This window comes from Nannobrachium achirus (genome assembly GCF_963921795.1).
Source record: "Nannobrachium achirus genome assembly, chromosome: 15".
Lineage (NCBI taxonomy): Eukaryota > Metazoa > Chordata > Actinopteri > Myctophiformes > Myctophidae > Nannobrachium > Nannobrachium achirus.
In genome coordinates this window covers 42,888,238-42,911,410 of record NC_137822.1, presented here as the reverse complement: position 1 = coordinate 42,911,410, position 23,173 = coordinate 42,888,238, and the positions used below count along the sequence as shown (strand labels likewise).

At 42.3% G+C, this 23,173-nt stretch overlaps 1 protein-coding gene across 2 annotated transcripts in view; it reads left to right on the top strand.

Annotated features, from left to right (window-relative positions):
- The window catches only part of gnsb (glucosamine (N-acetyl)-6-sulfatase (Sanfilippo disease IIID), b), a 41,372-nt gene that overhangs the window by 11,310 nt on the left and 6,889 nt on the right, over positions 1 to 23,173 (top strand). For both annotated transcript variants that reach the window (XR_013962742.1, XM_080742587.1), the window contains exons 3-12: positions 5,205 to 5,264; positions 7,023 to 7,226; positions 8,622 to 8,687; positions 10,357 to 10,455; positions 14,175 to 14,342; positions 15,398 to 15,480; positions 16,613 to 16,731; positions 17,860 to 17,963; positions 18,536 to 18,637; positions 19,376 to 19,486. Coding sequence is in view for 1 of the 2 variants with exons in the window: in XM_080742587.1 (XP_080598713.1) it covers positions 5,205 to 5,264; positions 7,023 to 7,226; positions 8,622 to 8,687; positions 10,357 to 10,455; positions 14,175 to 14,342; positions 15,398 to 15,480; positions 16,613 to 16,731; positions 17,860 to 17,963; positions 18,536 to 18,637; positions 19,376 to 19,486 (1,116 nt within the window). In the remaining variant the exon portion in view is untranslated. The remainder of the gene's footprint in view (positions 1 to 5,204; positions 5,265 to 7,022; positions 7,227 to 8,621; positions 8,688 to 10,356; positions 10,456 to 14,174; positions 14,343 to 15,397; positions 15,481 to 16,612; positions 16,732 to 17,859; positions 17,964 to 18,535; positions 18,638 to 19,375; positions 19,487 to 23,173) is intronic.

The window sequence follows — 23,173 nt, the reverse complement described above, 5'->3', positions numbered from 1 at the left end:
ACTTCTGGCATCGAATTTAACATTTTGGTTGCTCGTTCCTTCCATTCGGGAGGTAAAGGGGAATCTCCGAAATCAAATTCAGATTGAATGGACTCTTTCTGCATGTCAGGTGAGTTTGGTTGTTTCACCGTCTGTTCTTTGTGAAGCACTCGCACTACGGCATTGACATCTGCCAGTACTGTTCTGGGTGGTATGACAATGTCATGATCAGTTTCATTTTTCAGCACAACAGGCAACCGGCAGGGCTGTTTCACTGGCAAACTTACTAGGCTTGTCGAAACCAGTAAGCCACCAGGTAAGGAAGAGGCTGAAGGTTGTTCCAGAATAACATATTTCTCAGTGTGAGCATTGGGCATGTTAACTGTTCCCTCCAGGACAATGGTCTTTCCTGCGAGGACAACCTCACAGGTCTTTCCTTGCATCTTCACCCCGCCAAGGGTATCACTGCAGGAGATATCCTGACGCAGTCTGAGAATCTTAAGAACGGCTCGGTAGCCATAAGCTGAAGGCTGAAAAGTAGAGAGGTTCTGGTCAGCAGAGAAATCAGCATAAAGCACGTCAAGGGTGTTAGTGCCAATAAGAACTTGTTCTTGGCTTGCAGAGCGGAGGTGGGGAATAACCAGAGCCAAGGTGTGAATTTCAATATCAGAGCCTACGAAGTCTTTAGGGAAAGTTATGGGGAGCTCTATATAGCCTAAGTAGGGGACTGATTCACCATTGGCACCCTCCACATCAAGAAGACCATTAAGTGGATGGATAGTCAGGTCTGAAAGATGGTTTTCATAGAAAGACTGGGGTATAGTTGTCACTTGGGACCCCGTATCCAAAAGACAGTTGGTGTCATTTCCTTTAATAATCACTTGGGCTGTAGTTTTATTCCCAATGAGGCCCTTTGGAATTTTTACAGACTGTTCTTTAGCCTGAACTCTCTTCAGTTCAGGTTTGTTTGGTCTGGGACTGGATTTTTCTGCTGTTGCTCCCATATGTCCCTCGATGGGAGCACCAGTCAGTTTAAATGGGTCTCGTTGTCAGGGGCATTTGTGGTTTCCCACAAGGACTGTTTTTCCTTTAACTGCTTGTTCTTGGCAGCTACGAGGGAAGGATCTGACTCGTTGTCACAAGCAGACTTGATGTGACCGTCCTCACCGCATTGAAAGCAATACCAAGGGCGTGGCATGCTTTTAGTTTTGGTGGTAGATCTCTTGGTAACTTTATTTTTCACAGGTTGGGCCTCAGTTTTAGCGGTTGCTGCAGCAGACTGAGCTTTCTCCTGTTTCGGTTGTTTCAGTTTATTGCTCTCACTTTTCATGCTGCTCAGCTGGGCGCTGAGGTCTGCCATTTGTTTTTTCAGCATCTCAAATTCAGTGACAGGACCAGAATCAGGAGTGGCCTGTGCTGTTTGTAGATGAGACATAGTGCGCTGCTTAGTGATACTAGGAGCAGGCTTGACAGTGCCCAAGTGCTGTCTCATACGGCTGACTTTCGCAGCCTGTATGTCTTCTTCTGTTCTTAGCATTAGTAAGAGTTCTGGGAAAGAAGGTGGATTATCCCTTCTTTTTCCAAGCTGGAGGTCAGTTATTAAGGAATTATCCCAGCAGCCACGGCAGAACTGCTTTAGGAGTTGTTTGTCAAATTCTGGTGCAGACACACCACCGCGCCGCATAGTCAGGCTCAGACACACATGCAATCTATGTAGAAATGAGGATGGCTTTTCATCATGATTCATAAATGTACTCATGAATCTCGCATAGAGTTCGTCGCCATCTTCAACCGTTCCATAGGCAGAATCAAGTAGTTCAAGGTAGGCAGAGGGTTTAGCCTGCGGGCCTAGATGCTTGATTAAATCTGCTGCAGGTGGAAGGAGGCTGTCAAGTATACGGTGTGTGCACTGCAAGTCAGAAACGGAAGGATCTTTCATAAGGACTTCAACGCTTGCGCGCCAGGTATCATAATCTGCTTCGGTGTTAGGTCGAGGGATTTTCCCTGAAAAGGCACGAAGCCTAGTGGGTGTAGTGAAGTGTGACGAGGCGCCACTACTGCGAACTACATGTTCCACCACCACTCGTTGCACATTGGGAGGATTTAAATCAATTGTGGGCGGTAATCTGTCCTGAGGCGCAGCTGGTGTAGCTGACACTGAAGGGGGATCGGTCAGGTTTTTAGTTGTGTTATCAGGAGGGAATTCAGGGACTGCAAGATCAGAAGGGTGTGAACTCGGAGACAAAGGATCAGGTGTAAGTTGTTCGGTGAGAAGGGGTTGGCTCTGATCAGCGGAAGAACCTTTAAGAGGAGTGGAAGACAACCTAAGATTCTCCAGCTCTTCTTTAAGCAGTTGTTCAAGTGAATTGCCACTCAGCCTGGCAATCGAACGCAGCTCCTCCATGTAGGTTTTGGTAGCGTTGACGCGGGCATTTAACGCAAAAACACTTGCCAATCTCTGGATTTCAAAGACTGTATTCTCACGAGTAGGACTTTCAAACTTAAGCGGCAGCAGTGGCTCTAGTGTTTCCATGGCAGTGCCAGTTTTGAATTCTACTATCATGTGTTGGTGAAAATCTGAATTTTTGTCATCAATGGGGAGGTATCGGTTAATTTCACCATATTGCTCAAGGTAAGTACCGACTTCAAGATCAGTGGAGTTCCCAACTAGTCCACTAACTATTACCGAGTTGGGAATTTTGATCGACTCTTTCATCACAATTTCCATTTTGCCTGGTTTGGATACCCGTATTTGAGTGAAACCAGTTGCAAATCAGTAATACCTATATATGGTCAAATAAGCATCCAACACAGCTCCTGGCTAGCTCGCCAATTGTAACGCCTACTTGTGCCACAAGGGGTTGAGTGACACTTCAGGGTTGTAGCTATAGCACCTATAAGGCACCAAAGTGTGATCTGGGCTAGTTATCTACTAGGTTCGACTGCTGGAGCTGTGGGAAATGCTTAAATGAGACGCAGACACCAAGGGGTTAAATGTTGAATGATAGTCGACTCTTATATTGAAAAACAAACAAACATATAAACATACAATGGGGGAAATGCGCATAAATTGGTACCAACACTTTGTAGCAATTGCTTGGCCACTAAGTTCTCAAGTTCAGTCTTATCTAATTGGGTGCACCCTTTTTAACTTGACGTCAAAGTTCTCCTTTAACCTTCAAATCAAGTGTTCTGTTCCAGTTCAATCAAATAAAATCAAAATAGGACAATATCACATACAAACTCGACCCTTCACAAAAAGGTAAATAATATACCACTCAGTCACATGACCCAATTCGAGGGATGGAAAGGTAAGGTAAGTGTAGTGTAGTTTCAGTATATATGTATTCAGTGTTCAGACTCAGAGTTCCATGGTTACCGCGAAGGTTACGATGTCAGTATATATGTGAGTTCCAGGTGGGAATCAAAGTTCCAAAACGGTACGTTTCAGAGTTCCAAAGTTCCAGGGTGAGTATGTGTATGTGTGTATGCGTATGAGGGAGAGAGAGGGGGAATTGGGGCTACTGCAGCTGAGAGTGGGGGAGTTGCAGAGGTAGGCCTACCACACCGCAGAGTGCAGTAGGATCTGTCCAGTGGTCAGAGTATTTTGGAATACTCGCTCGGTCTCCAGATCCTGGTTGGGAAGCTCGCCATCAATCGGAATGGTCACTGGAAAGAAATCCAATCCAACACAAAAACCTGACCTGTCACCAGACAGGGTCAGAGGAATCCCATCAGTATCATAGTATCTACTGTCTGTGCTTTTAAAGTTTTTAACCATGAAATAGCATTACATGAACTTCTCTTTTCACATGAAAATAATAAATGAAATAGTGTAGGCAACACTTTGTGCATTTTTAAATCTTTGTACATACTCTTTTTAAACCAATGTATTTTAAACAAAAAGCATCTTCACATGAATTCAGTACTCTCTTGTACAGTACTCATGCATGGCATGGCAAAATGGATTACTTCCATTTTGTAATCGATACTTCAAAACAAACATTTGTAAACCATTACTCTTCAGAGTGTTCACAAGTAACTCAAAAGTGCAAAAAGAAACAAAACATCATCCCTCAATTGAAAAAGAATGAACAGTCTCACCGATTCTGTGAAACAGGCTGGGCACAAACACAGTAATGGCTGCCCCAGTGACTCCACACTGGTTTCTAGAAATCAAACAATTCCACACATCAAAACCAAAGCAATTTCCACTTAATTGTTACTCTTAAATGCAACCATAACAGTGGGATAGTTACCTTGCTTCTCAATGGTATATGTTCATAAAATGTTTAAGAATTACAACACTTGTCTCTGTGCTGTGTGCACTGTGTGCACCTCTCATCTGCTCTGTGAGTGAATGAGTTTTTCTCTGTCTGAACCTACACAGGTGTACTGACTCAGCTTGATTAGAGAACTGACTAGCTGAGTCTTTGATCAGTGCAGGACTGCAGGTCACTCTGTCTCTGCTAATTAGTGATAATTAGACCATTCACAAGGTTTCTGCACCACACAGTGGCCAGGTATGAGACTGCATTACCAAGACACAATAATTATATGAATAATCATTTGGCAAAAGCACACATCTACAACAACTGCATGGTGTGTGTCTATGTGTGAATATAATCCGTAACCCACTATACAATGTGTGTTACACCTGCTCTACTCTATAAAGGCATACAGGCTGTATCAAATGAAAGAAAAAATAGTGGAGGGGGAATTCAATTCATCAGTTTAGCAATAATGCCCTTAGGCTGTTTCTTAATAGTTTGCCTCTCATGTGATTTTTAGAAAGAGGATGTTTTGGGAGCTGTGGAAGAGCTTGAAACGCCACCTCGATGCTAATCTAATGAAACACTTGTGAAGCTTTCAGTGTGCAGACATCATTGTTCTCTTCTAAAGTCCTGGCCATTTGTCCAGCACCTGGAATTGTATTGTTTTGGATGTGCATTGCTTATTCTTCGAATTTCCAGAGGTAACATTAAAGGACAACTTTGTTTTTTTACAACTAGGGTTACCTGTAATATTTTAGATTGTAATTAGTGAAAATATTTTAGATTGTTGCTTCACATATGCAACCCAAAGGTACACAAAGAAATACCGTTGTGAACTTTTAGCCTCTGCTTTCTTTGAGAGCTGCGTGTAATGAAGGTATTTATTTTTAGATGTATATCAAAATCAAAACCCATTTTTCATGTCTGTCTGTCTGTGTTGTCATTCCATAGACTCCAATGAAGAAAACCAAGGCTTTGATCGGTGATGCTGGGGTCACATTCGCCAACGCTGTGAGTAGATACTGATTGCCTTTAGTCTGATAAATGTAAAGTAACTTTACAGATGCAGTACAACTACAAACCACACTTGAGTGTAAATGGTATATTTATATAGCGCTTTTATCCAAGGCACTTGAACAGAGATTCACCCATTCACCCACACATTCATACACTGATGGTAGAGGAAACCATGGAAGGCATCAGGAGCAGTCAGGGGTTCAGAGTCTTGCTCAAGGACACTTCCACACTAACTCTGGGGGAGCCTGCGATCGAACAGGGAACCCTTTGGGAACTCTCCGTGTTCTAAGACGGCCACTCTACCCCTGGCCTGAGCCACTGCCACCCAGAGTGTATTGAACTTGAAGGGGCACTGGGGTGGAGCAGTGGTAAAGTCAGGGTTCCCACGGTCATGAAATTCCTGGAAATATTTTGAAATTAGAAAAATATTTTTCCAGTACTGGAATAAGTATTGGAATTGATCAAGGGTCCTGGAAGGTCCTGGAAGAAATAGCTATGCATTGTCTTTGGTAACTTATTGATTTTGTTAATACCTCTGAAATGACAAATTAAACTTTGGCCAAATTGTGAAAATAGAAGATCTACATGCTCACGTTGCGAGGATTGTGAGCATGTAGATCGGCTATTTTCACCATGAAACCGTGTTATACAAAATTCCTCAACTCTTAGTGCTCGTCAGGGTGCCGGGTCCCCAGTTCAAATATGATTATTTCGGGGGTCACGCCCTGAAAAGTCTGATAACCACTGGCATACACTACCTGTCTTTGGGCATTGCGCATAGGAGTAAGCGACTCGTTATTGAGCTGAATTATTGTTATATAGTCCTGGAAATTGGGTTAAATATTCTGGAAAAGTTTTGGAAATTAATTGGGTAAAAATGTGTGGGAACCCTGTAAAGTGCTTGCCCTCCACCGCTGACGTTGTGGGTTCAAATCCACTACGGTGCATCCGACACCAGTGGCCCTGGTGTTCGAAGGAGGGAAGCCGGGTGGGAGGGGATGATAATTGTCGCTCTACATATTCCTACGCGCTGGGGCCGGCACCTGTCAGCTGGGAGTGTTAGGCTGGAGGAGTAGGACGAAGGCTCTGTGTCTTCTTGGTTGGGGCTCCTCACTGGTAGGTGAGTCAGTAGGATGCAACACAGACAATGTGTTAAGGGAGGAAATAATTAGCGTTACGTCTAAATTGGGGGAAAAATGTGTAAAAAAGCAACAACAAAAAACTGTATGGGGCTGTTAAGTCTGACATCATTTTGTAGGCAGAGGATAACTTTTGGGGCCAAAAGGCCCCAGCGCCCGTGAATCTTTTTACTATTTACTAATTTTTCTTCTCTTTGTTGTTGAAAGGAAAGTGGTAGAATTATACTTTAGTCGTTATTTTTGTCTCGGATCTGTTGAAATAGCGAGGGACAGATATTGATAATAAATCTGCTTGGAGGTCTGACTACAAAATGATGTCACGGCTTAAAAGCCCCATTGGACTATACCATATTTGAAATATGTGTTCAGTATAGTAATTTGTTATAGTTCTTGGAGAAATCTCTTTTAAAAATAGCAACAAAATAGTAACAATAGCTTATCTACAAGCTCACAGCAAGTCAGTCATCAAGTTATTGGCTTAGTTAGGAATGCGACAAAAATTTAAAAATGAAGACTTCATAGAATGTGTAATTGATAGAAAATAAGTTGTTAGCGCCTTGTTCCTCTCGCCTCCTAATTCATTTCTTGTTTTCCCGTTTCGTTCTCTCCAAAGTTCACGTCCACGCCGCTGTGCTGTCCCAGCAGAAGCAGCATCCTGACGGGCCAGTACCCCCACAACCACGCTGTGAGGAACAACTCTCTGTCTGGGAACTGCTCCAGCCCTCTGTGGCAGAAAGGACCCGAGGCCGTGGCCTTCCCCTTCTACCTCAGCAAGCAGCAGTACCAGACCTTCTTCGCTGGGAAGTATCTCAACCAGGTCTGAACTCATACACCACGTAATATAAGCAATAGGGATGGGTATCGTCTGCGATACTTTTAATGGTTTCGGTCGCATGACGTTGATACTATCGAGTATCGTTTCACGTAAAAACGAACGATACCTCGTTTCGATACTCTTGAACACACCCCTGGTCGGTCGCATCTGTAACAGTTGGGCTACTGAGAGTTTAATGACTGCTTTAGTAGGTTACACTCGTTACTGTGGAATGCTGCGCGTTCATGTGCGCTGTGCGGTATGTGTATATTCTATTGTAGACAAACAATAGAATTAATTATACAATAGCAGCCATAACAGTAATAGTAGTCACATCAACTACTCTACTACTAGGGCTACTTGACATGAAAATGGCTGAATAACTGGCTTAATAACCTAACCATAGAAAAAGGCAAATAATAATTATAATAATAATACATTTAAACTATCGAAAATGGTATCGAAAAGGGTATCGTATCGATTCCCAGGTATCGAAAAAGCTATCGTATCGATTCAAAGGTGAACGATACCCATCCCTAATAAGCAAGCATGCAAACACAATCCATCTCCTCTTGCCAGTAGGGTGGGACGATATGAAAATTTAATTTCATTTATTTATTTATTTTCCCTCTCACACGATTATTGTGACCAAAGAAATTTACGATATTATCGTGATCATCGAAATATCCCCAACATCCATTATCCTGGGGTGGAACATTTGCCAAAAAATTGCCGATCTACAAGCTCACAACGCGGCAGCTTGTAGTTTGTGAGCTTGTAGATCGGCTATATTTATTATTATTTTATAAACGATAATAACGATCATCATCACATCCCTACTTGACAGGCAGACGGTCCAGTTGTGTGGGGCCATCGGCGATCTGACCAAGCACTAATAACTATAAAGATATGAAACTTTGTTTTAAAAGTTGTTCTAACTCAAGTGGGTGGCAGATTGAAGCCCTTTGCACACAGGCGCGATTATCCGCACGGATAAAATGGACAATTTCATTTTTTCAAAAGAAAACAATGATTCTCTATGACCTCATGCACACCGGATCCGAATTAGCCGTGCGACGAGTGGCTGCGGCCGTGCGTTTTTTCTCTCGATCGAAACCAGTTCGATTCATGCGTCTTGTCGCATGCGGTAAAAAAACTCATCACTCCTTTTATGACTCCTTTTGGGATCCGCAGCGCAGATTCCACACAGCCTTGCACACCAAATCCAATGCGTTTTATTCATACAGCAAACGGAAGAAACACAACTGTCCTGTGTGCAAAGGGCTTTACAGTATGTTTTTGGGGGGGATCTTGCAAGTATTGTTGGATTGTTTACACCTTCCTATTGAAAGACTTTTGTTGTGATGAATGTTACTAAGCTGATGTTTTGTCCAACAGTACGGCAAGAAAGAGGCAGGAGGTGTTGAACACGTTCCACCTGGCTGGGACCAGTGGCATGCCCTGGTGAGACATGCTATACTGCACACTATATTATATATAATATATATAGCTATAATATTTAAAAGAAGGACCCATACACACAACATTCAAGCAACTCAAAGCCTGCTACAATATTTCTCACTTCACTATTTGTTATCTTTAACCGCTACGCTTTTTGTTCATTAAGTGTGCCTGCCATGCAACGCAATGGCAAAACACTTATTGTAATCCGCCATACTTAAGTAATTAAGTTCCTTGCAAATTTCGGCACGTAATAACTGCCGCACGATTTACACCACCGACGCAATATATACATCAAAACGTGCGGCTCGGCCGGGAATGGGGTGCTTTTACTTTTCTTTCCGATCCGCGTTACCATTGCGACGTAATTCGCAAAAAACGACACCAAAAAACCCCATTGACTTAGAATGGGGGAAACTTCGGCACGTAATAACTGCCGCACGATGTACGCCACCCCCGCAATATATACATCAAAATGTGCGGCTCGGCCGGGAATGGTGTGCTATTACTTTTCTTTCCGATCCGCGATACGATTGCGATGTAATTCGCAAAAAACGACGCCCAAAAACTCCATTGACTTTGAATGGGGGACTCCGAAAAAAACCCAGAAACTTTGGCGCCACATAACTCTGCCATACTTTTGCCTAGCAACGTCATTTAAAATGTAAAATGCTCACACAACTTTGGTCTTTTTTTTCTCAAATTTTTTTTTTCTCAATTTTTTTTTTCTCAAATTTTTTTTTTCTCAAATTTTTTTTTCTCAAATTTTTTTTTTCTCAATTTTTTTTTCTCAATTTTTTTTTCTCAATTTTTTTTCTCACATTTTTTTTTCTCAAAAAAATTTTTTTCTCAAATTTTTTTTTTCCTCAAAATTTTTCCTCAAAACGTTTTTTTTTCCTCAAAAAACGTTTTTTTTTCTCAAAAAACTTTTTTTTTCTCACAAAACAATTTTTTCTCAAAAAACTGTCGTTAATGTGCGACCCGTGATAACGGCCAAAAATGCGCCAAAACGCCACTAATTAGTCGAAATGGCTGACTTCCTGTTTGGTTTCTGATTGGCTGCTGGCCTTGTGACGTGGGTAGAGCTGCGAGGGCCCGGTCATCGCTGCTTGCAGCTTTAATTCATTAATCGTCCATGACCTTAATTGGGGCCTATTTCGCCAAACAGGAAGTGCCCCTCACCAAACAGGAAGTGACCCTTGATCTCGTGAACCGTTTGTCATACAGACACGCGGGTTGCGTCAAATGACAAGATTAAGAGTCCTTAAACTTAATTGGGGCCTATTTCGCCAAACAGGAAGTGCCCCTCACCAAACAGGAAGTGACCCGTTTTCTCGTGAACAGTTTGTCGTACAGACATGTGGGTGGTGTCATATGAAGAACAATAATGTTAAAGTTTATGCAAAAAATGCTAATGTTAATAACGCTAATGCTAACACCAACCACTACACAAGGTTGCACAGACTTAGCGAGCTGCAGGCACACTTAAAATTTCTTAGAAATTTTCTTTTCTAGTTTGTTAATGCTGCTACAGTGTCAAGGAACCAAAACCAAAGAACTTCACTCGTATGAGATGAGACACAATCTAATCTTGAACACAGACTCACGTGCGTGTACATATAGGCTAGTTGCTCTGATGCTGTTAACACAATCTGTGGTTTGCTGCTTGCAGGTAGGGAACTCCCAGTACTACAACTATACGCTGTCAGTCAACGGCAAAGAGGAAGCGCACGGGGACCTTTATGAGAAAGACTACCTCACCGACCTCATAGTAAGTAAACACTGCCTGTTCCCCTCTGACAGCGTTCTATACTCCAGTGGTTCTCAACCTGTGGGTCGGGACCCCCAGAGGGGCCCCCACATTATTTTGGGGGGTCCCCAGATGTTTAGCTAACAGTAAACAGACCAACATACAGTATAAGTGTATACAGGATATGTGCACATTTCTAAAGTGACAATTTAAGGACTTTAAATACCTTTTTAGTACCTCTGGTCAAACATTAGTAAAATTGTCAAATATTAGAGGCAAAAATTGTGGCTATTTTCACTATGGTATGGATCGAGTCAAACTAAATGCAACGCCATTCATATTTCATATTTTAACTGGGGGTCCCCAGTTAAAATATGATTATTTTGGGGGTCGCGGCCTGAAAAGGTTGAGGACCACTGCTATGCACTGCTTCCTCTGGTGAATCTGATGGCTCCCATCTGTCTATGTCAGGGAGGGCACAGACACACAGTAGTTGTACACCGTTCACATTGTCTCATGAACGCGAAACAATGGTTGATACTGTAGTTTGGAACCGAATGGATCTGTGTTGCGTTAGATTTGAATCACTTTAACCATTATTTTATGCTTTAGCTATTGGAAAAATAGCAGATATACAAGCTCACAGCGCGGCGCCGAGTGCTGCGCTGTGAGCTGCGAGATCTGCAATTTTTTTTTTTATTCGTGAACCTTTGAATTATTTTTATTTTTTTTAAGGTCAAGGCCCCCCAAAAATTACATGCATTTGGCCGCGGATCTCAAAATATGTTGTGCCAGGCCAGGGACCCCCCAGAAGCAAATATTTGAGTTACAAATTTAATTTAAAAAGATATATTCAAAGAAATCACGATTTTTCAAAAATAGCAGATCTACAAGCTCTGAGCTTGTATATCATGCTATTTTACAATAGCTAAAGCATTAAATAATTTTAGGTTAAACAAACTGAGGATTTTACAGTGTAGATTGTGGTCCCGGAGATAAAATATTGTATCAAATTGGGATCTTTGGTATCAGACTGGGGGTCCTTGAAATGAAAAAAAGGTTGAGAATCACTGATCTACAAGAGACAGAAGACTATTCGAATGAGCTTTCCCGGACATTTCTACACGTTTTACACAGTTTTACCCCCTCCTCTGCATTGCTTTGTACCTTTTAAAGGTGTCATCTGTTAAAAACAGTTAATCATCAACACAAAAGGCTCTTATACTCGCAGTTACAGAAACAAGATATACTCATCTACAGAAGAGGTCAAATGTGTACGTTAATGTACTTGACCCATTTAGAACGGGTACACATTATTGTGTATCATTATTGTATGCTTTAACTATTGAAAAATAGCAGATATACAAGCTCAGAGCTTGTATATCTGCTAAATTTTTTTTATCGTGAAAATTAGAATTTTGACCCGATTCTATAAGTGTCTTTTGAATCCTTCTAAGGTTTTTTGAAAAACGTATGTTTCTATGTCAGCAATCTGGCCAGCCATCGTCAAAGAAAAGCTCCTTTTCACTTAAATGGAGCTCAGTTAGTCTGTTCTTGAGAGACTACTATGTCAGTGGTTCTCAAACTTTTTCATGTGAAGGACCCCCAAAATGATATTTATTTGGCCACGGACCCCCATCTCAAAATATTTTGTTCCAGGGACCACCCAGAAGCAAAATTTGAGTTACAGACGTTCGCTTCAAAAATACATAGAGTATATTCAAAGATTTTCACACATTTTCACGACTTTTCAAAAATAGCAGATCTACAAGCTCGCAGTATATCTGCTATTTTTTAATAGTTAAAGCATCCAATAATTTTAGGCCTAAATGGGTTAATATCTCTTGACAAAACACCAAAAAACAAAGAAGCTCTTATGATCACAGACATTCTTACATGTGTATTAAATGATGTGTATTACTAGAGTAGTAATGTGTTGCAGAAGACATGCGGCGACTCATCCTTTGTCCTCTGTGTCATCTGAGTCCACGTTACGTGGAATCATCATGTGACATCTGAGTGTTTCTGCTCAGCCAGCTTTCTAGAGGCAGAATAAAAGTCACTCACATGTTTCGGTGTTCTGTTCAGGGTTCAGCTCAATGTTCCTTATTCATGCAGTGTCAGTATCCTCCTGTAGCCTACACATGTGGCTATAGCTATAGGGAGTGCACTTAGACACTTACTTACGCCCTCTTTTGTATGTAGGCTATCCAAAAAGGCCAGTATTTCCCAGAATTTGGCTGATTAAAATGTGTTTCATTTAGTTTTTCTGAAACTCTGAAAGGCAAAGATGCTGCGTGCTCCTTTACACCCAACTGGGATCTTTGGCTGAAGGTTGTCACTAGAGGAAAGGCCATGGGGTCACCAGAACCAGTAGGGTTAAAACTAGATGAGGTCTAACATAAAGGTGTGGCTTCTCCTAACCTCGCGTAGCCAGGCTTACTCATCTGCCAAGAGAAAAGCCTAGGCACCCCATGACGTAACTTCCCTTAAACACAGCACTTCCGCTAAGACAACGCACAGCGCATGCCTCGCCCAGGGTGGGCTTCTCCTAGCATCTCTGATGTCATGTTGGTGACATCAGTCTTGTCAAAGTATGAAGGGATAGCAATCTGATATTATTATCAATTCAGAAAATGTGAAGATATGTTCACAATATGTGGAAAAAAGCATACATTTGGTTCCATTTGTACACTCTGAGTTACAGTCCTGAAAGACAAAAAAAGCCATTTGGTTCCTAATCCTAAATTGCTAGCTCCATAAGCATTTTTTTAGTGTGGTTGCCTATATAGAGGGGGGAACCTTTAGTCAATGAGGAAGCGGCATTCTCGTGATGTCACCTCATTGGCTAAAAGCAGTTTTAGCCAAAGTTTTTTAAACTTTGGGGATTTGAATTACTGTTTTTAGAAGACTAAAGAAGAGCACCTTGGGTTTTCAGTTGAGAAAAAAGGATAACAACACTGGTGGACGTACTGTACAGCCTTACGTGCTTGGCGTACTGGCAGCGTGCACAAGAAATATTATCCCTCATTACTCCAGTGGTTTGCAAGGTTACCCGCAGACAGACAGACTCTTCTAGACCAGTGGTTCTCAAACTTTTACATTTCAAGGTCTCCCCTTAACTCTGACAGGGTACACATGGAACCAAATGAACCCGTTAGGGTTCTAGAACCAGAGTTCTAGACCACTGGTTCCCAAATACTGGGTTGGGACCCGTTCGTGGGCCGTTCACACATTTGTATGGGTCCCTTTTATTTTTTTGTTTCCTACGTTTATTAAAGATTATTATTTAAAAGAATACAAATCAAGAAACGTTTCCCCAAAAAATCTAATAAATTCCATAAATTAGAAAACAAATGTTTAAGAAGCTGTGAAAATAGCCAATCTACAAGCTCACAGTTTTGTGATGCGTTTTGAGCTTGTAGATCTGCTGTTTTCACTAGTTTGGGTCCATTTCACTAGTTTGGGTACATTAAAGAATATAGAAGCATTGTTATTTTGATCAACGTTTGCCTGTTCCCCCTCCTACGGTACCTACCAATACATTAATATAGCATGGAATTGTGGACAGAATCTTGGGTCTGAGACTAATTCTCATCAAATGGTGGTTTGTTGCTCAAATGCTGAATAAATAATGGACCTTGAAAAGGTGTAAAAAACACTGTCTTAACAGTATTGTTGTGTTGGTTCACCGTGTGGTTGTAACAGTATCATTGTGTTGGTTCACCGTGTGGTTGTAGCTGAACAGGTCCCTTCACTTCCTGGACGACAGGAGTCCCCAGCACCCGTTCTTCGTGATGCTGTCCCCCCCGGCCCCCCACTCCCCCTGGACCGCCGCCCCCCAGTACCAGAAGGAGTTCAGCGACGTCAAGGCCCCGCGCGACGGCAGCTTCGACAAACCCGGGAAAGTAAGAAAATGTTGGAGAGTTGGAGAATTAAGCTGATCCGTCTCAAGTATGGGTCTTATAATATATAAAATACTACTGTAGCTTTGAATGCCATCTGCATACTAGAGTAGTAACTAGACCAGTGTTTCTCAAATGGGGGTACGTGTACCCCAAGGGGTACGCGGAGGTACTACAGGGGGTACTTGAGAGAACATGGAAAATGGAAACATTTATGTTACTGTTATGTTTAATGATAAAACATTGACAAATGTATGTGAACGTGCTACTCTGTATATACGTAGCTTTAAACCAAATTAAGTACACATTTTTACTGTTACTGAATAGGAAACAGACTACTTACTTTTATTTTCAACATATTGACATAAAAACTGGACTTTTGTATTTTCTAGTCAAAATGTTGTCGATTTGAGCAGTATTTCTCAAACTACCACATTTCAAGGTGTCTCCTTAACTCTGACAGAGTTACAGACTTGTATGGGTCACTGGATTAAAGGGGGTACTTGGATTCAGTAATCAGGAAAAGGGGGTACTGAAGCCCAAAAAGTTTGAGAACCACTGAACTAGACCATATGAGACTGACACAATATGTCCAGATGATGCCCTGTTAGGGCAACCACACTAATACAATCCCTTTCATTCCCATGCCCTGAAGTCAACACTATTAAGCCCATATCTGGTTTGTGTCAATCTTATGTGGTCTATGATGTCAGTCATATCCACATTTTGTCCAACTTCAACAACCAACCAGGTCTGTGAAATATTTGGTCAAAGTTGATCCCAAGCCAAAGCGCCATCGCTCGCCCAGCAGTCTGCTGTCACCCAGGCGGATGCGTGCACGCATCCTGATGAAGGCCAGCTGATGGCCGAAACGTCGTCAAACTTTATTATGTTTTAATTTAATAAACACTGTGGAGCATTCAGCTGTTGTGCAAACTTCTATTGTTTAATCGGATGTGTGGGCGAGGTCGTTTCTCGCCCTTAGGGTGTAATGCTATACTGTGTGTATGTTTTCCAGCGTCATGACAATATGTGTACGTACTGTGTGTGTGTTTCAGGACAAGCACTGGTTGCTGCGTCAGCCCCTCAACCCCATGCCCAACACCTCTGTGGATTACCTGGACAATGCCTACAGGAAGAGGTGCAGTGCTGCTCAGCATTAAGCCGGGGTTCAAACCCCGGGTAGCCGCTAGACCAGGGGAGATATTACACTTAGGAGCTTCAGACAGCGCTACTTGCCAGCCAGCCTGTGCTCTGTCTCAGTGACTCTCAGGGTTCTCCCAGGGGGTTCTAAATGGACCCTTACAATTCTGTAACTCTGACAGTGTACACATGCAGTGATGTTACTAGGTTTTCAATGTAATGGGTCCCGGGACCCACAGGTGGTCATTCAAATGGGTCCCAGAAAAGTTTTATGAGTCCTCAATACAATGTTTTCGAGCGCTGTGAGCTTGTAGATCGGCTATTTTCAAAATGTTTGCCTATTTCTTATATTTATTTTACAATTTGGCTAATGTTTGAACTTAGAACTACTAAACCATGTGCCCCTAATGAATTCGGGCGCGCAAAATGGCGTCGGACGTCGGTGGAATCAAAACATTGACGTTTCTATCGCCTGTTTAAGACTTTCTATGTGGATTTTATTTGTGTTAACGTAGGGTAAAGTAGGATGCTTTCACCCATGAACAATGGTGGTGTCTGTGGAATTTTAAAATGTTTTTCTTTTACCGCGACCCAGTAAATTATTTTAACATGGACTCCAATAGAGGCGCATCCCCTGGACCCCAGGACCATGACATGAATGAGTCCCTGGGCGACTTGAATGAGTTTTTGATGCGGGATGCGCATGTAATGACATCACTGCACATGGAAGCAAATGGAACCATTTGTACACAGTCAGAGTTAAGGGTGGGTCCTTGAAAGGATAAGTTTAAGAAAAACTGTCCTATCTGACACCATGGTCTACATTTCTCAATGGAAGAGTATCATTGTAACTTTAAACTCCATTCATCGAAAACACCCGCACTTGATTCTGGTGACTGATATTGTTATATTGTTCTTCTACTGTGTGAGGGGGCTGTGTTTTTCATTCATTTTATGTATATATGTATGTATCCATTTAATTATAATGTAAATCTCTTTTGAATTATTTTAAACTTTTCCTTTCTTTTAACAACAACAACTGAATAATAGTACTAGTAAGTAATAGTAAGAGTGTTTTATTAAATGTCCCCAGAATCACTCAACACAAACATGTCCTTTGTGTCCACCAGGTGGCAGACTCTCCTCTCTGTGGACGACATGGTGGCTGCTCTGGTCAAGAAGCTGGACGAGATGAAGGAGCTGGACAACACCTACGTCATCTACACCTCAGACAATGGCTACCACACAGGTCTGGCTGTAATTCTACCATAGAGCACACACTGTGACATTTGGCTTCATGTGTATACTCTTTGGAGTTAAATTAACACAACAACGAGGATTTTACTTTGCAACAGTCCAAAATGTGTAATTGAAACACAAAACTTCATAGCTCTTGTACAGTATGTATTACACTTATCGTCTCCATGGAGTGGAAACCTCATAATGTCCAAAATGGTTACTTTTCAGGATAAAAAAAAAAAAGGAAAAAGGCAAAAATAGCCGATCTACTTGCTCAAAACACGCCGCAGTGCGACACGTTTTGAGCTCGTAGATCTGCTATTTTTGAATTGGAGTCCTGAATACATTTTTTTACATTGTGCATAAAAAAAGTCTAGTACTAGTCAGTAAGCCACTAATATAGTAATTAAAGGGGGTCATGTTCGCATGTTTGAGATTGTAACAGCTGAAATCAATAATATTCTCAGTGTTCAGATATTAACCTGCGGGCCGCTTAAAGTGAAGGTGAGGGCCGCATGTGGCCCCCGGGCCGTCAGTTGCCCATGTATGAAGTAGATCACAAAAGGTTTCTGCCCAACAGCGATGTTAACCCATTTAGGCCTAGGATTATTGACCACTTTAACCATTGAAAAATAGCAGATATACAAGCTCACAGCGCGGCACCGAGTGCCGCGCTGCGAGCTTGTAGATCTGCTATTTTTGAAAAATCATGATTTTTCTTTGCGAGTCTTTGAATATATCTACTTAAAAGCGAACGTTTGTAAATCAAATATTTGCTTCTGGGGGGTCCCTGGAACAACATATTTTGAGATGGGGGTCCGTGGCTAAATACCTGTAATTTTGGGGGTCCTTGACATGAAAAAGTTTGAGAACCACTGATTTAGAGGAAGGATTTAGAAGTCGGGTCAAAGATCGGGTCAAAGATATTCAAAGACTTGCACACATTTTCAGGATTTTTCAAAAATAGCAGACCTACAAGCTCGCAGCGCGGCACTCGGTGCCGCGCTGTGAGCTTGTATATCTGCTGTTTTTCAATAGTTAAAGCATAAAATAATGGTTAAAGGGGTTAAAATCTAACGCGACTCGGGCGCGTTCCAGGTATTTGAGAGTTAATAATCAGTGCCATGTTGTGTTCCAGGTCAGTTCTCTCTGCCCATTGATAAGAGGCAGCTGTATGACTTTGACATCAGGATTCCCCTCATGGTCCGAGGCCCCGGCATCAAGGCACAGCAGACCCTGCAGGTGACAACCAGTGTTCCTTTTGACAGGACATTTTGATCGGTTTTTGAATAGATTTACATTTTGTTTAAGTCATATTTTAGTAATCTTTTGGTTTTTGTCTAAATCTGCAGTTGATTTTGTCAAAGAACAAAAATTGGCAGGCCTTGATGGCTCATTTTACGCTTGATTGCATGTTGAAAATAGCAGATCTAAAAGCTCGCAATACATCGCAGCGCTTGTAGATCTGCTATTTTCAGAGCGCGACACTTGAGCGCAACCAAACAAAATTGTGAAAACTGTACTTGAAAACTGCGTTGATTGATTGAAGTATTTGAAAGTAGGGAAACTAGAAACTACCCACACACACTATTGGAAATGTAGTTCAGACACTTAAACCCTAGATACTTGGTTGAGGTTAAAGAATAAAGGAATCCCACCAAATGTCTTCATCAAAAATCTTCAAGCTCACAGTTTCATGATCTGACCGGAATATAGCGATGCTACATAGAGTTCACGTGAGCTTAGATACCGGTATGTAGAGCTAAGCTAACCCAACACTGAATATAACGCCAGACTTTGGTTCTCTCCTCCAGGCTCCAGTGCTGAACATCGACCTGGCTCCCACCATCCTGGACATCTCTGGCTTCAACCTGTCCTACGTCAACATGGACGGACAGTCCTTCCTGCCTCAGATGGTGAGCTGGTGGTACTGATTAGAGATGAACCTCCACTAGGGGTGGGCGATATGGAAAAATGTCACAACATTTTTCCAAGCTGTATCACGATAGACGATCTTATCACGATTCTTTTTCATGTTGTTTTTTATGGTTATTTCTCAAGTTACTTAACAGTACAACCACCTGCAGTACAAGGTAAAAACTAAAAGAGTGGGGTCCATTTGGTTTTGGTTTCATTTGTATACTGTCAGAGTTAACAAGTTTGAGAACTAGTACTGATTTAGACAAAATGCAGCTTTAAATTAATTCTGCAATGAATCTCTGGATTAAGATTTTTTTATAAGGCTCCCTCCCTCTGAAAAGGCATATCATGGAGACATTGTATCGATATTTATCACCATATCACCCACCCTCCACCATCCACCTCCACTAAAGAAATACATTGATTCAGCTTCTCAGTCACTGCGACAGTCATTTTGGATTCCATTAGAAGCCAGCATGTCTGCTATGGAAGCATGTTGTGCAGTGAAAATATCTACACAGGAATAATCGAAAATAGCTTATCGACAAGCTCTCAATGCACCACAGACCCACAAGCTCACAACTTGAAGATCTCTTGAAGGTCTATTTTCAGTAGTTTGTTATTTTAAGATGAAAGAGTATCCGAAGTGGAAGCAATAGAATACATGTTAATTCTTCATTCCATGTTCTTCTTCGTTCCAAGCCATTCCTCACCACTGTTTGTACCTCCTCCAGGCTCCCTCGCTGCGCAACGGCACCGTGCGCCCCTATTTCCTGGTGGAGTACACCGGAGAGGGGCACCCCGCACCCGACCCCAAATGCCCAAACCTTGGCCCTGGCCTATCGGTGAGTCATTTAACCCGACTAACTCTAAACCAGGGTTCCCCAATAGGCGGCCCGCGGGCCATTTGCGGCCCGCGGGGGGCTACTGTCTGGCCCCCACAAACCCCAGTCATAATGGTGGTATAAGAGCAGCAACAACACTAGTATATCGTCGTTGTCGGGTGGAAATCTTGTATCTCCAAATTTGTACGTTCTTTCGCAAATCATACAAGGCCATCGCACAAAAGTAGTGAAAACAGCAGATCTACAAGCACACAACGCCTCGCGGTGCGAGGCGTTGTGTGCTTGTAGATCGGCTGTTTTCACTAGTTAAAATAAATGTTAAAATGATAAATGCAAAACGAACGGTTTTGGACATACAAGATTTTCACCCGACAACGACGATATCTGAACTGTCGCTGGAGTAGCGGGAACGCCACAGTCGCCCCCTGCAATGTTGTGGCCCTTGGCTTGGTACCCAGGACATAATTCGGCCCTTGGGGAAAACTAATTGGGGAACCCTGCTCTAAACACACCATTTAAACTTTATCCTCCTATTCAATTCTATTATTGGTCACATCTGTGAGAGGTAAGTACAGTAGTGCAGTGGGTCTCAATGGATCCCCGGCTAAATGGTTGCTAGTTTTAGGAACCAAATGCACCCTTTATGGGTCTACCGTATTTCATTCCATTCGTATCGTCTCAGTATTGGCACTGAGGATTTTAGAGTGTAGATTGGAGTCCCAGTAATCTCTAAAAGGAACAAAACAGCAAGGGTGCTGTTTTTCCCTTTTCGTTGACGACGGTTAGCCAGATTGGGGTCCCAGAGATTAAAAAGGGGTCGATCTTTGTGCCCATACATGGTGTTCCATACGAGACCATGCTGTTTTGTAGGAATAGTATTTCTAGTTTTTATTTCAAAACATTCACCAAAATGAAGATTACTTTTATATTAACTCATTTACTGTCTTTTAAACATCGACTGAAGGGGTTAACTGCCGCGTCGTCCTTACCGTTTAACGTGGGGACGTGAGTGCACGTCGCGCTCCATCTGTGCACAGATCATGTTCCATGCGCGTGTAGAGCCGATCCCAGCTTTTAAATCAAAAAATCCGCTTGAAAGAAGACCTTTCCATCGCTGAGCTCCGTCTCCTACTGTTTACAAGAAAGCTAACGGTAGTAGCGCAATAGTCCCGCCCCAGACCGGATACGGAAACGGAAGTGATTAGGCATTTTTATCGTTAAAACAGCTATTTTACTTTTTAATGTTTTATAGTGATTAAAGGACAACTTTGTTTTTTTACAACAAGGGTTCATATTTTAGATTGTAATTAGAGAAAAGAAAAAGTGAGTGTTAAAGTGTTTTCATTTGCTTCGTTATATTGTTTTATTGCGTTTACCGTGCAAAAAAAGGGGGGGCATGCGTACAAGTGGCTAAATATTTCTTTTTAGACACAATACGCCAGCAGTTTCTTTATTGCTATTTACAGTTAACATTTCTAGTCCCCATAAGTCACATCCAACCATGAAAGGTTGTGTTGTATCTTGGGAATGGGCTTTTTCTGTGTAAAATGACATATTTAGCCACTTGTACGCATGCCCCCAACCACTGAAATAATAATCTCTAAAACAATAGAGAGAAGTAAATTAAATCTTTTTTACACTCATCTTTTATCTATCTATAAATGCGAGAAGTCTCTGCGTGTCTGCGTGTATGTAATCCGCGTATCTCGAGAACCGTTCGTCCCACCGGCTTCAGATTCGGCGCGCGCGTTCTGCAGTGCCCGGCCTCGACCCGACCCGACGCGCGTTTTTTCCGAAACGGCGCGAAACGTTCGGAATCTCCTTATGCGGAGCTGATTGTTGACATCAGGCTGTTCCGGAGGAAATCGGCGCAAATCGGCGCAATCGCTGACTCATTGTGACATCATTTCATAAAAGGCTCTGACATCGCGTACGCAACATGAGTCAACACAAAATGCCATGGTTATGTATCTCCATATATGGGCATATGGGCAGATCTCCATATGGGCTACATATATGGGCATATGGGCACTGCTGACTCATATGGGCATAAAGGGGACACAGATATATGGGCATAAATGGACGTATCGGCACAAGGGCTGACTCATACAGAGATCTCCATATATGGGCATATGGGCAGATCTCCATATGGGCTACATATATGGGCATATGGGCAGGGCATACGGGCAATCTGACATCACTTCTGCTGACTCACGGCGCAAAACGTTCGGAATCTCCTTATGCAGAGCTGATTGTTGACATCAGGCTGTTCCGGAGGAAATCGGCGCAAGCGCTGACTCATTGTGACATCACTTCATAAAAGGCTCTGACATCACGTATGCCACATGAGTCAACAAAAAATCTCTGTGAGTGTGTATGTATGTATGTAATCCGCGTATCTCGAGAACCGTTCGTCCCACGGGCACGCGCGTTCTCCATATATGGGCATAAAATGAATGCCCCCATATATGGGCATAAAATGGATTGCAGACAGACAGATACAGATATCTCCATATATGGACATAAATGGACAGAGGCAAACAGATGGTCAAAGATCTCCATATATGGGCATAAAATGGACGCAGACAGACAGATACAGATATCTCCATATATGGGCATAAATGGACACAGGCAAACAGATGTTCAAAACGGGTCCTATGACAACAGGTATAATGAGGTTGAGTGTGTATGTATGTATGTAATCCGCGTATCTCGAGAACCGTTCGTCCCACGGGCACGAGCGTTCTCCATATATGGGCATAAAATGAATGCCCCCATATATGGGCATAAAATGGATTGCAGACAGACAGATACAGATATCTCCATATATGGACATAAATGGACAGAGGCAAACAGATGGTCAAAGATCTCCATATATGGGCATAAAATGGACGCAGACAGACAGATACAGGCATAAATGGACACAGGCAAACAGATGTTCAAAACGGGTCCTATGACAATCCGCGTATCTCGAGAACCGTTCGTCCCACGGGCACGAGCGTTCTCCATATATGGGCATAAAATGAATGCCCCCATATATGGGCATAAAATGGATTGCAGACAGACAGATACAGATATCTCCATATATGGACATAAATGGACAGAGGCAAACAGATGGTCAAAGATCTCCATATATGGGCATAAAATGGACGCAGACAGACAGATACAGATATCTCCATAAATGGACACAGGCAAACAGATGTTCAAAACGGGTCCTATGACAACAGGTATATAAATGGACAGAGGCAAACAGATGGTCAAAGATCTCCATATATGGGCATAAAATGGACGCAGACAGACAGATACAGATATCTCCATACATGGGCATAAATGGACACAGGCAAACAGATGTTCAAAACGGGTCCTATGACAACAGGTATAATGAGGTTTGCATTAAAAAGGGAACCGGCACTGTGTCTGCAACACAGTTGGAGGCACAGACAGATACTCCATATATGGGCATAAAATGGACGCAGATAGACAGATATCTCCATAAATGGGCATAAAATGGACCCAGAACTATAACTGCAGTGATCTCCATATATGGACATAAAATGGACGCCGACAGACAGACAGACAGATACAGATATCTCCATATATGGGCATAAATGGACACAGGCAGACAGATGGTCAAAACGGGTCCTATGAAAACAGGTATAATGGGGTTTGCATTTAAGGGCGGGGCAT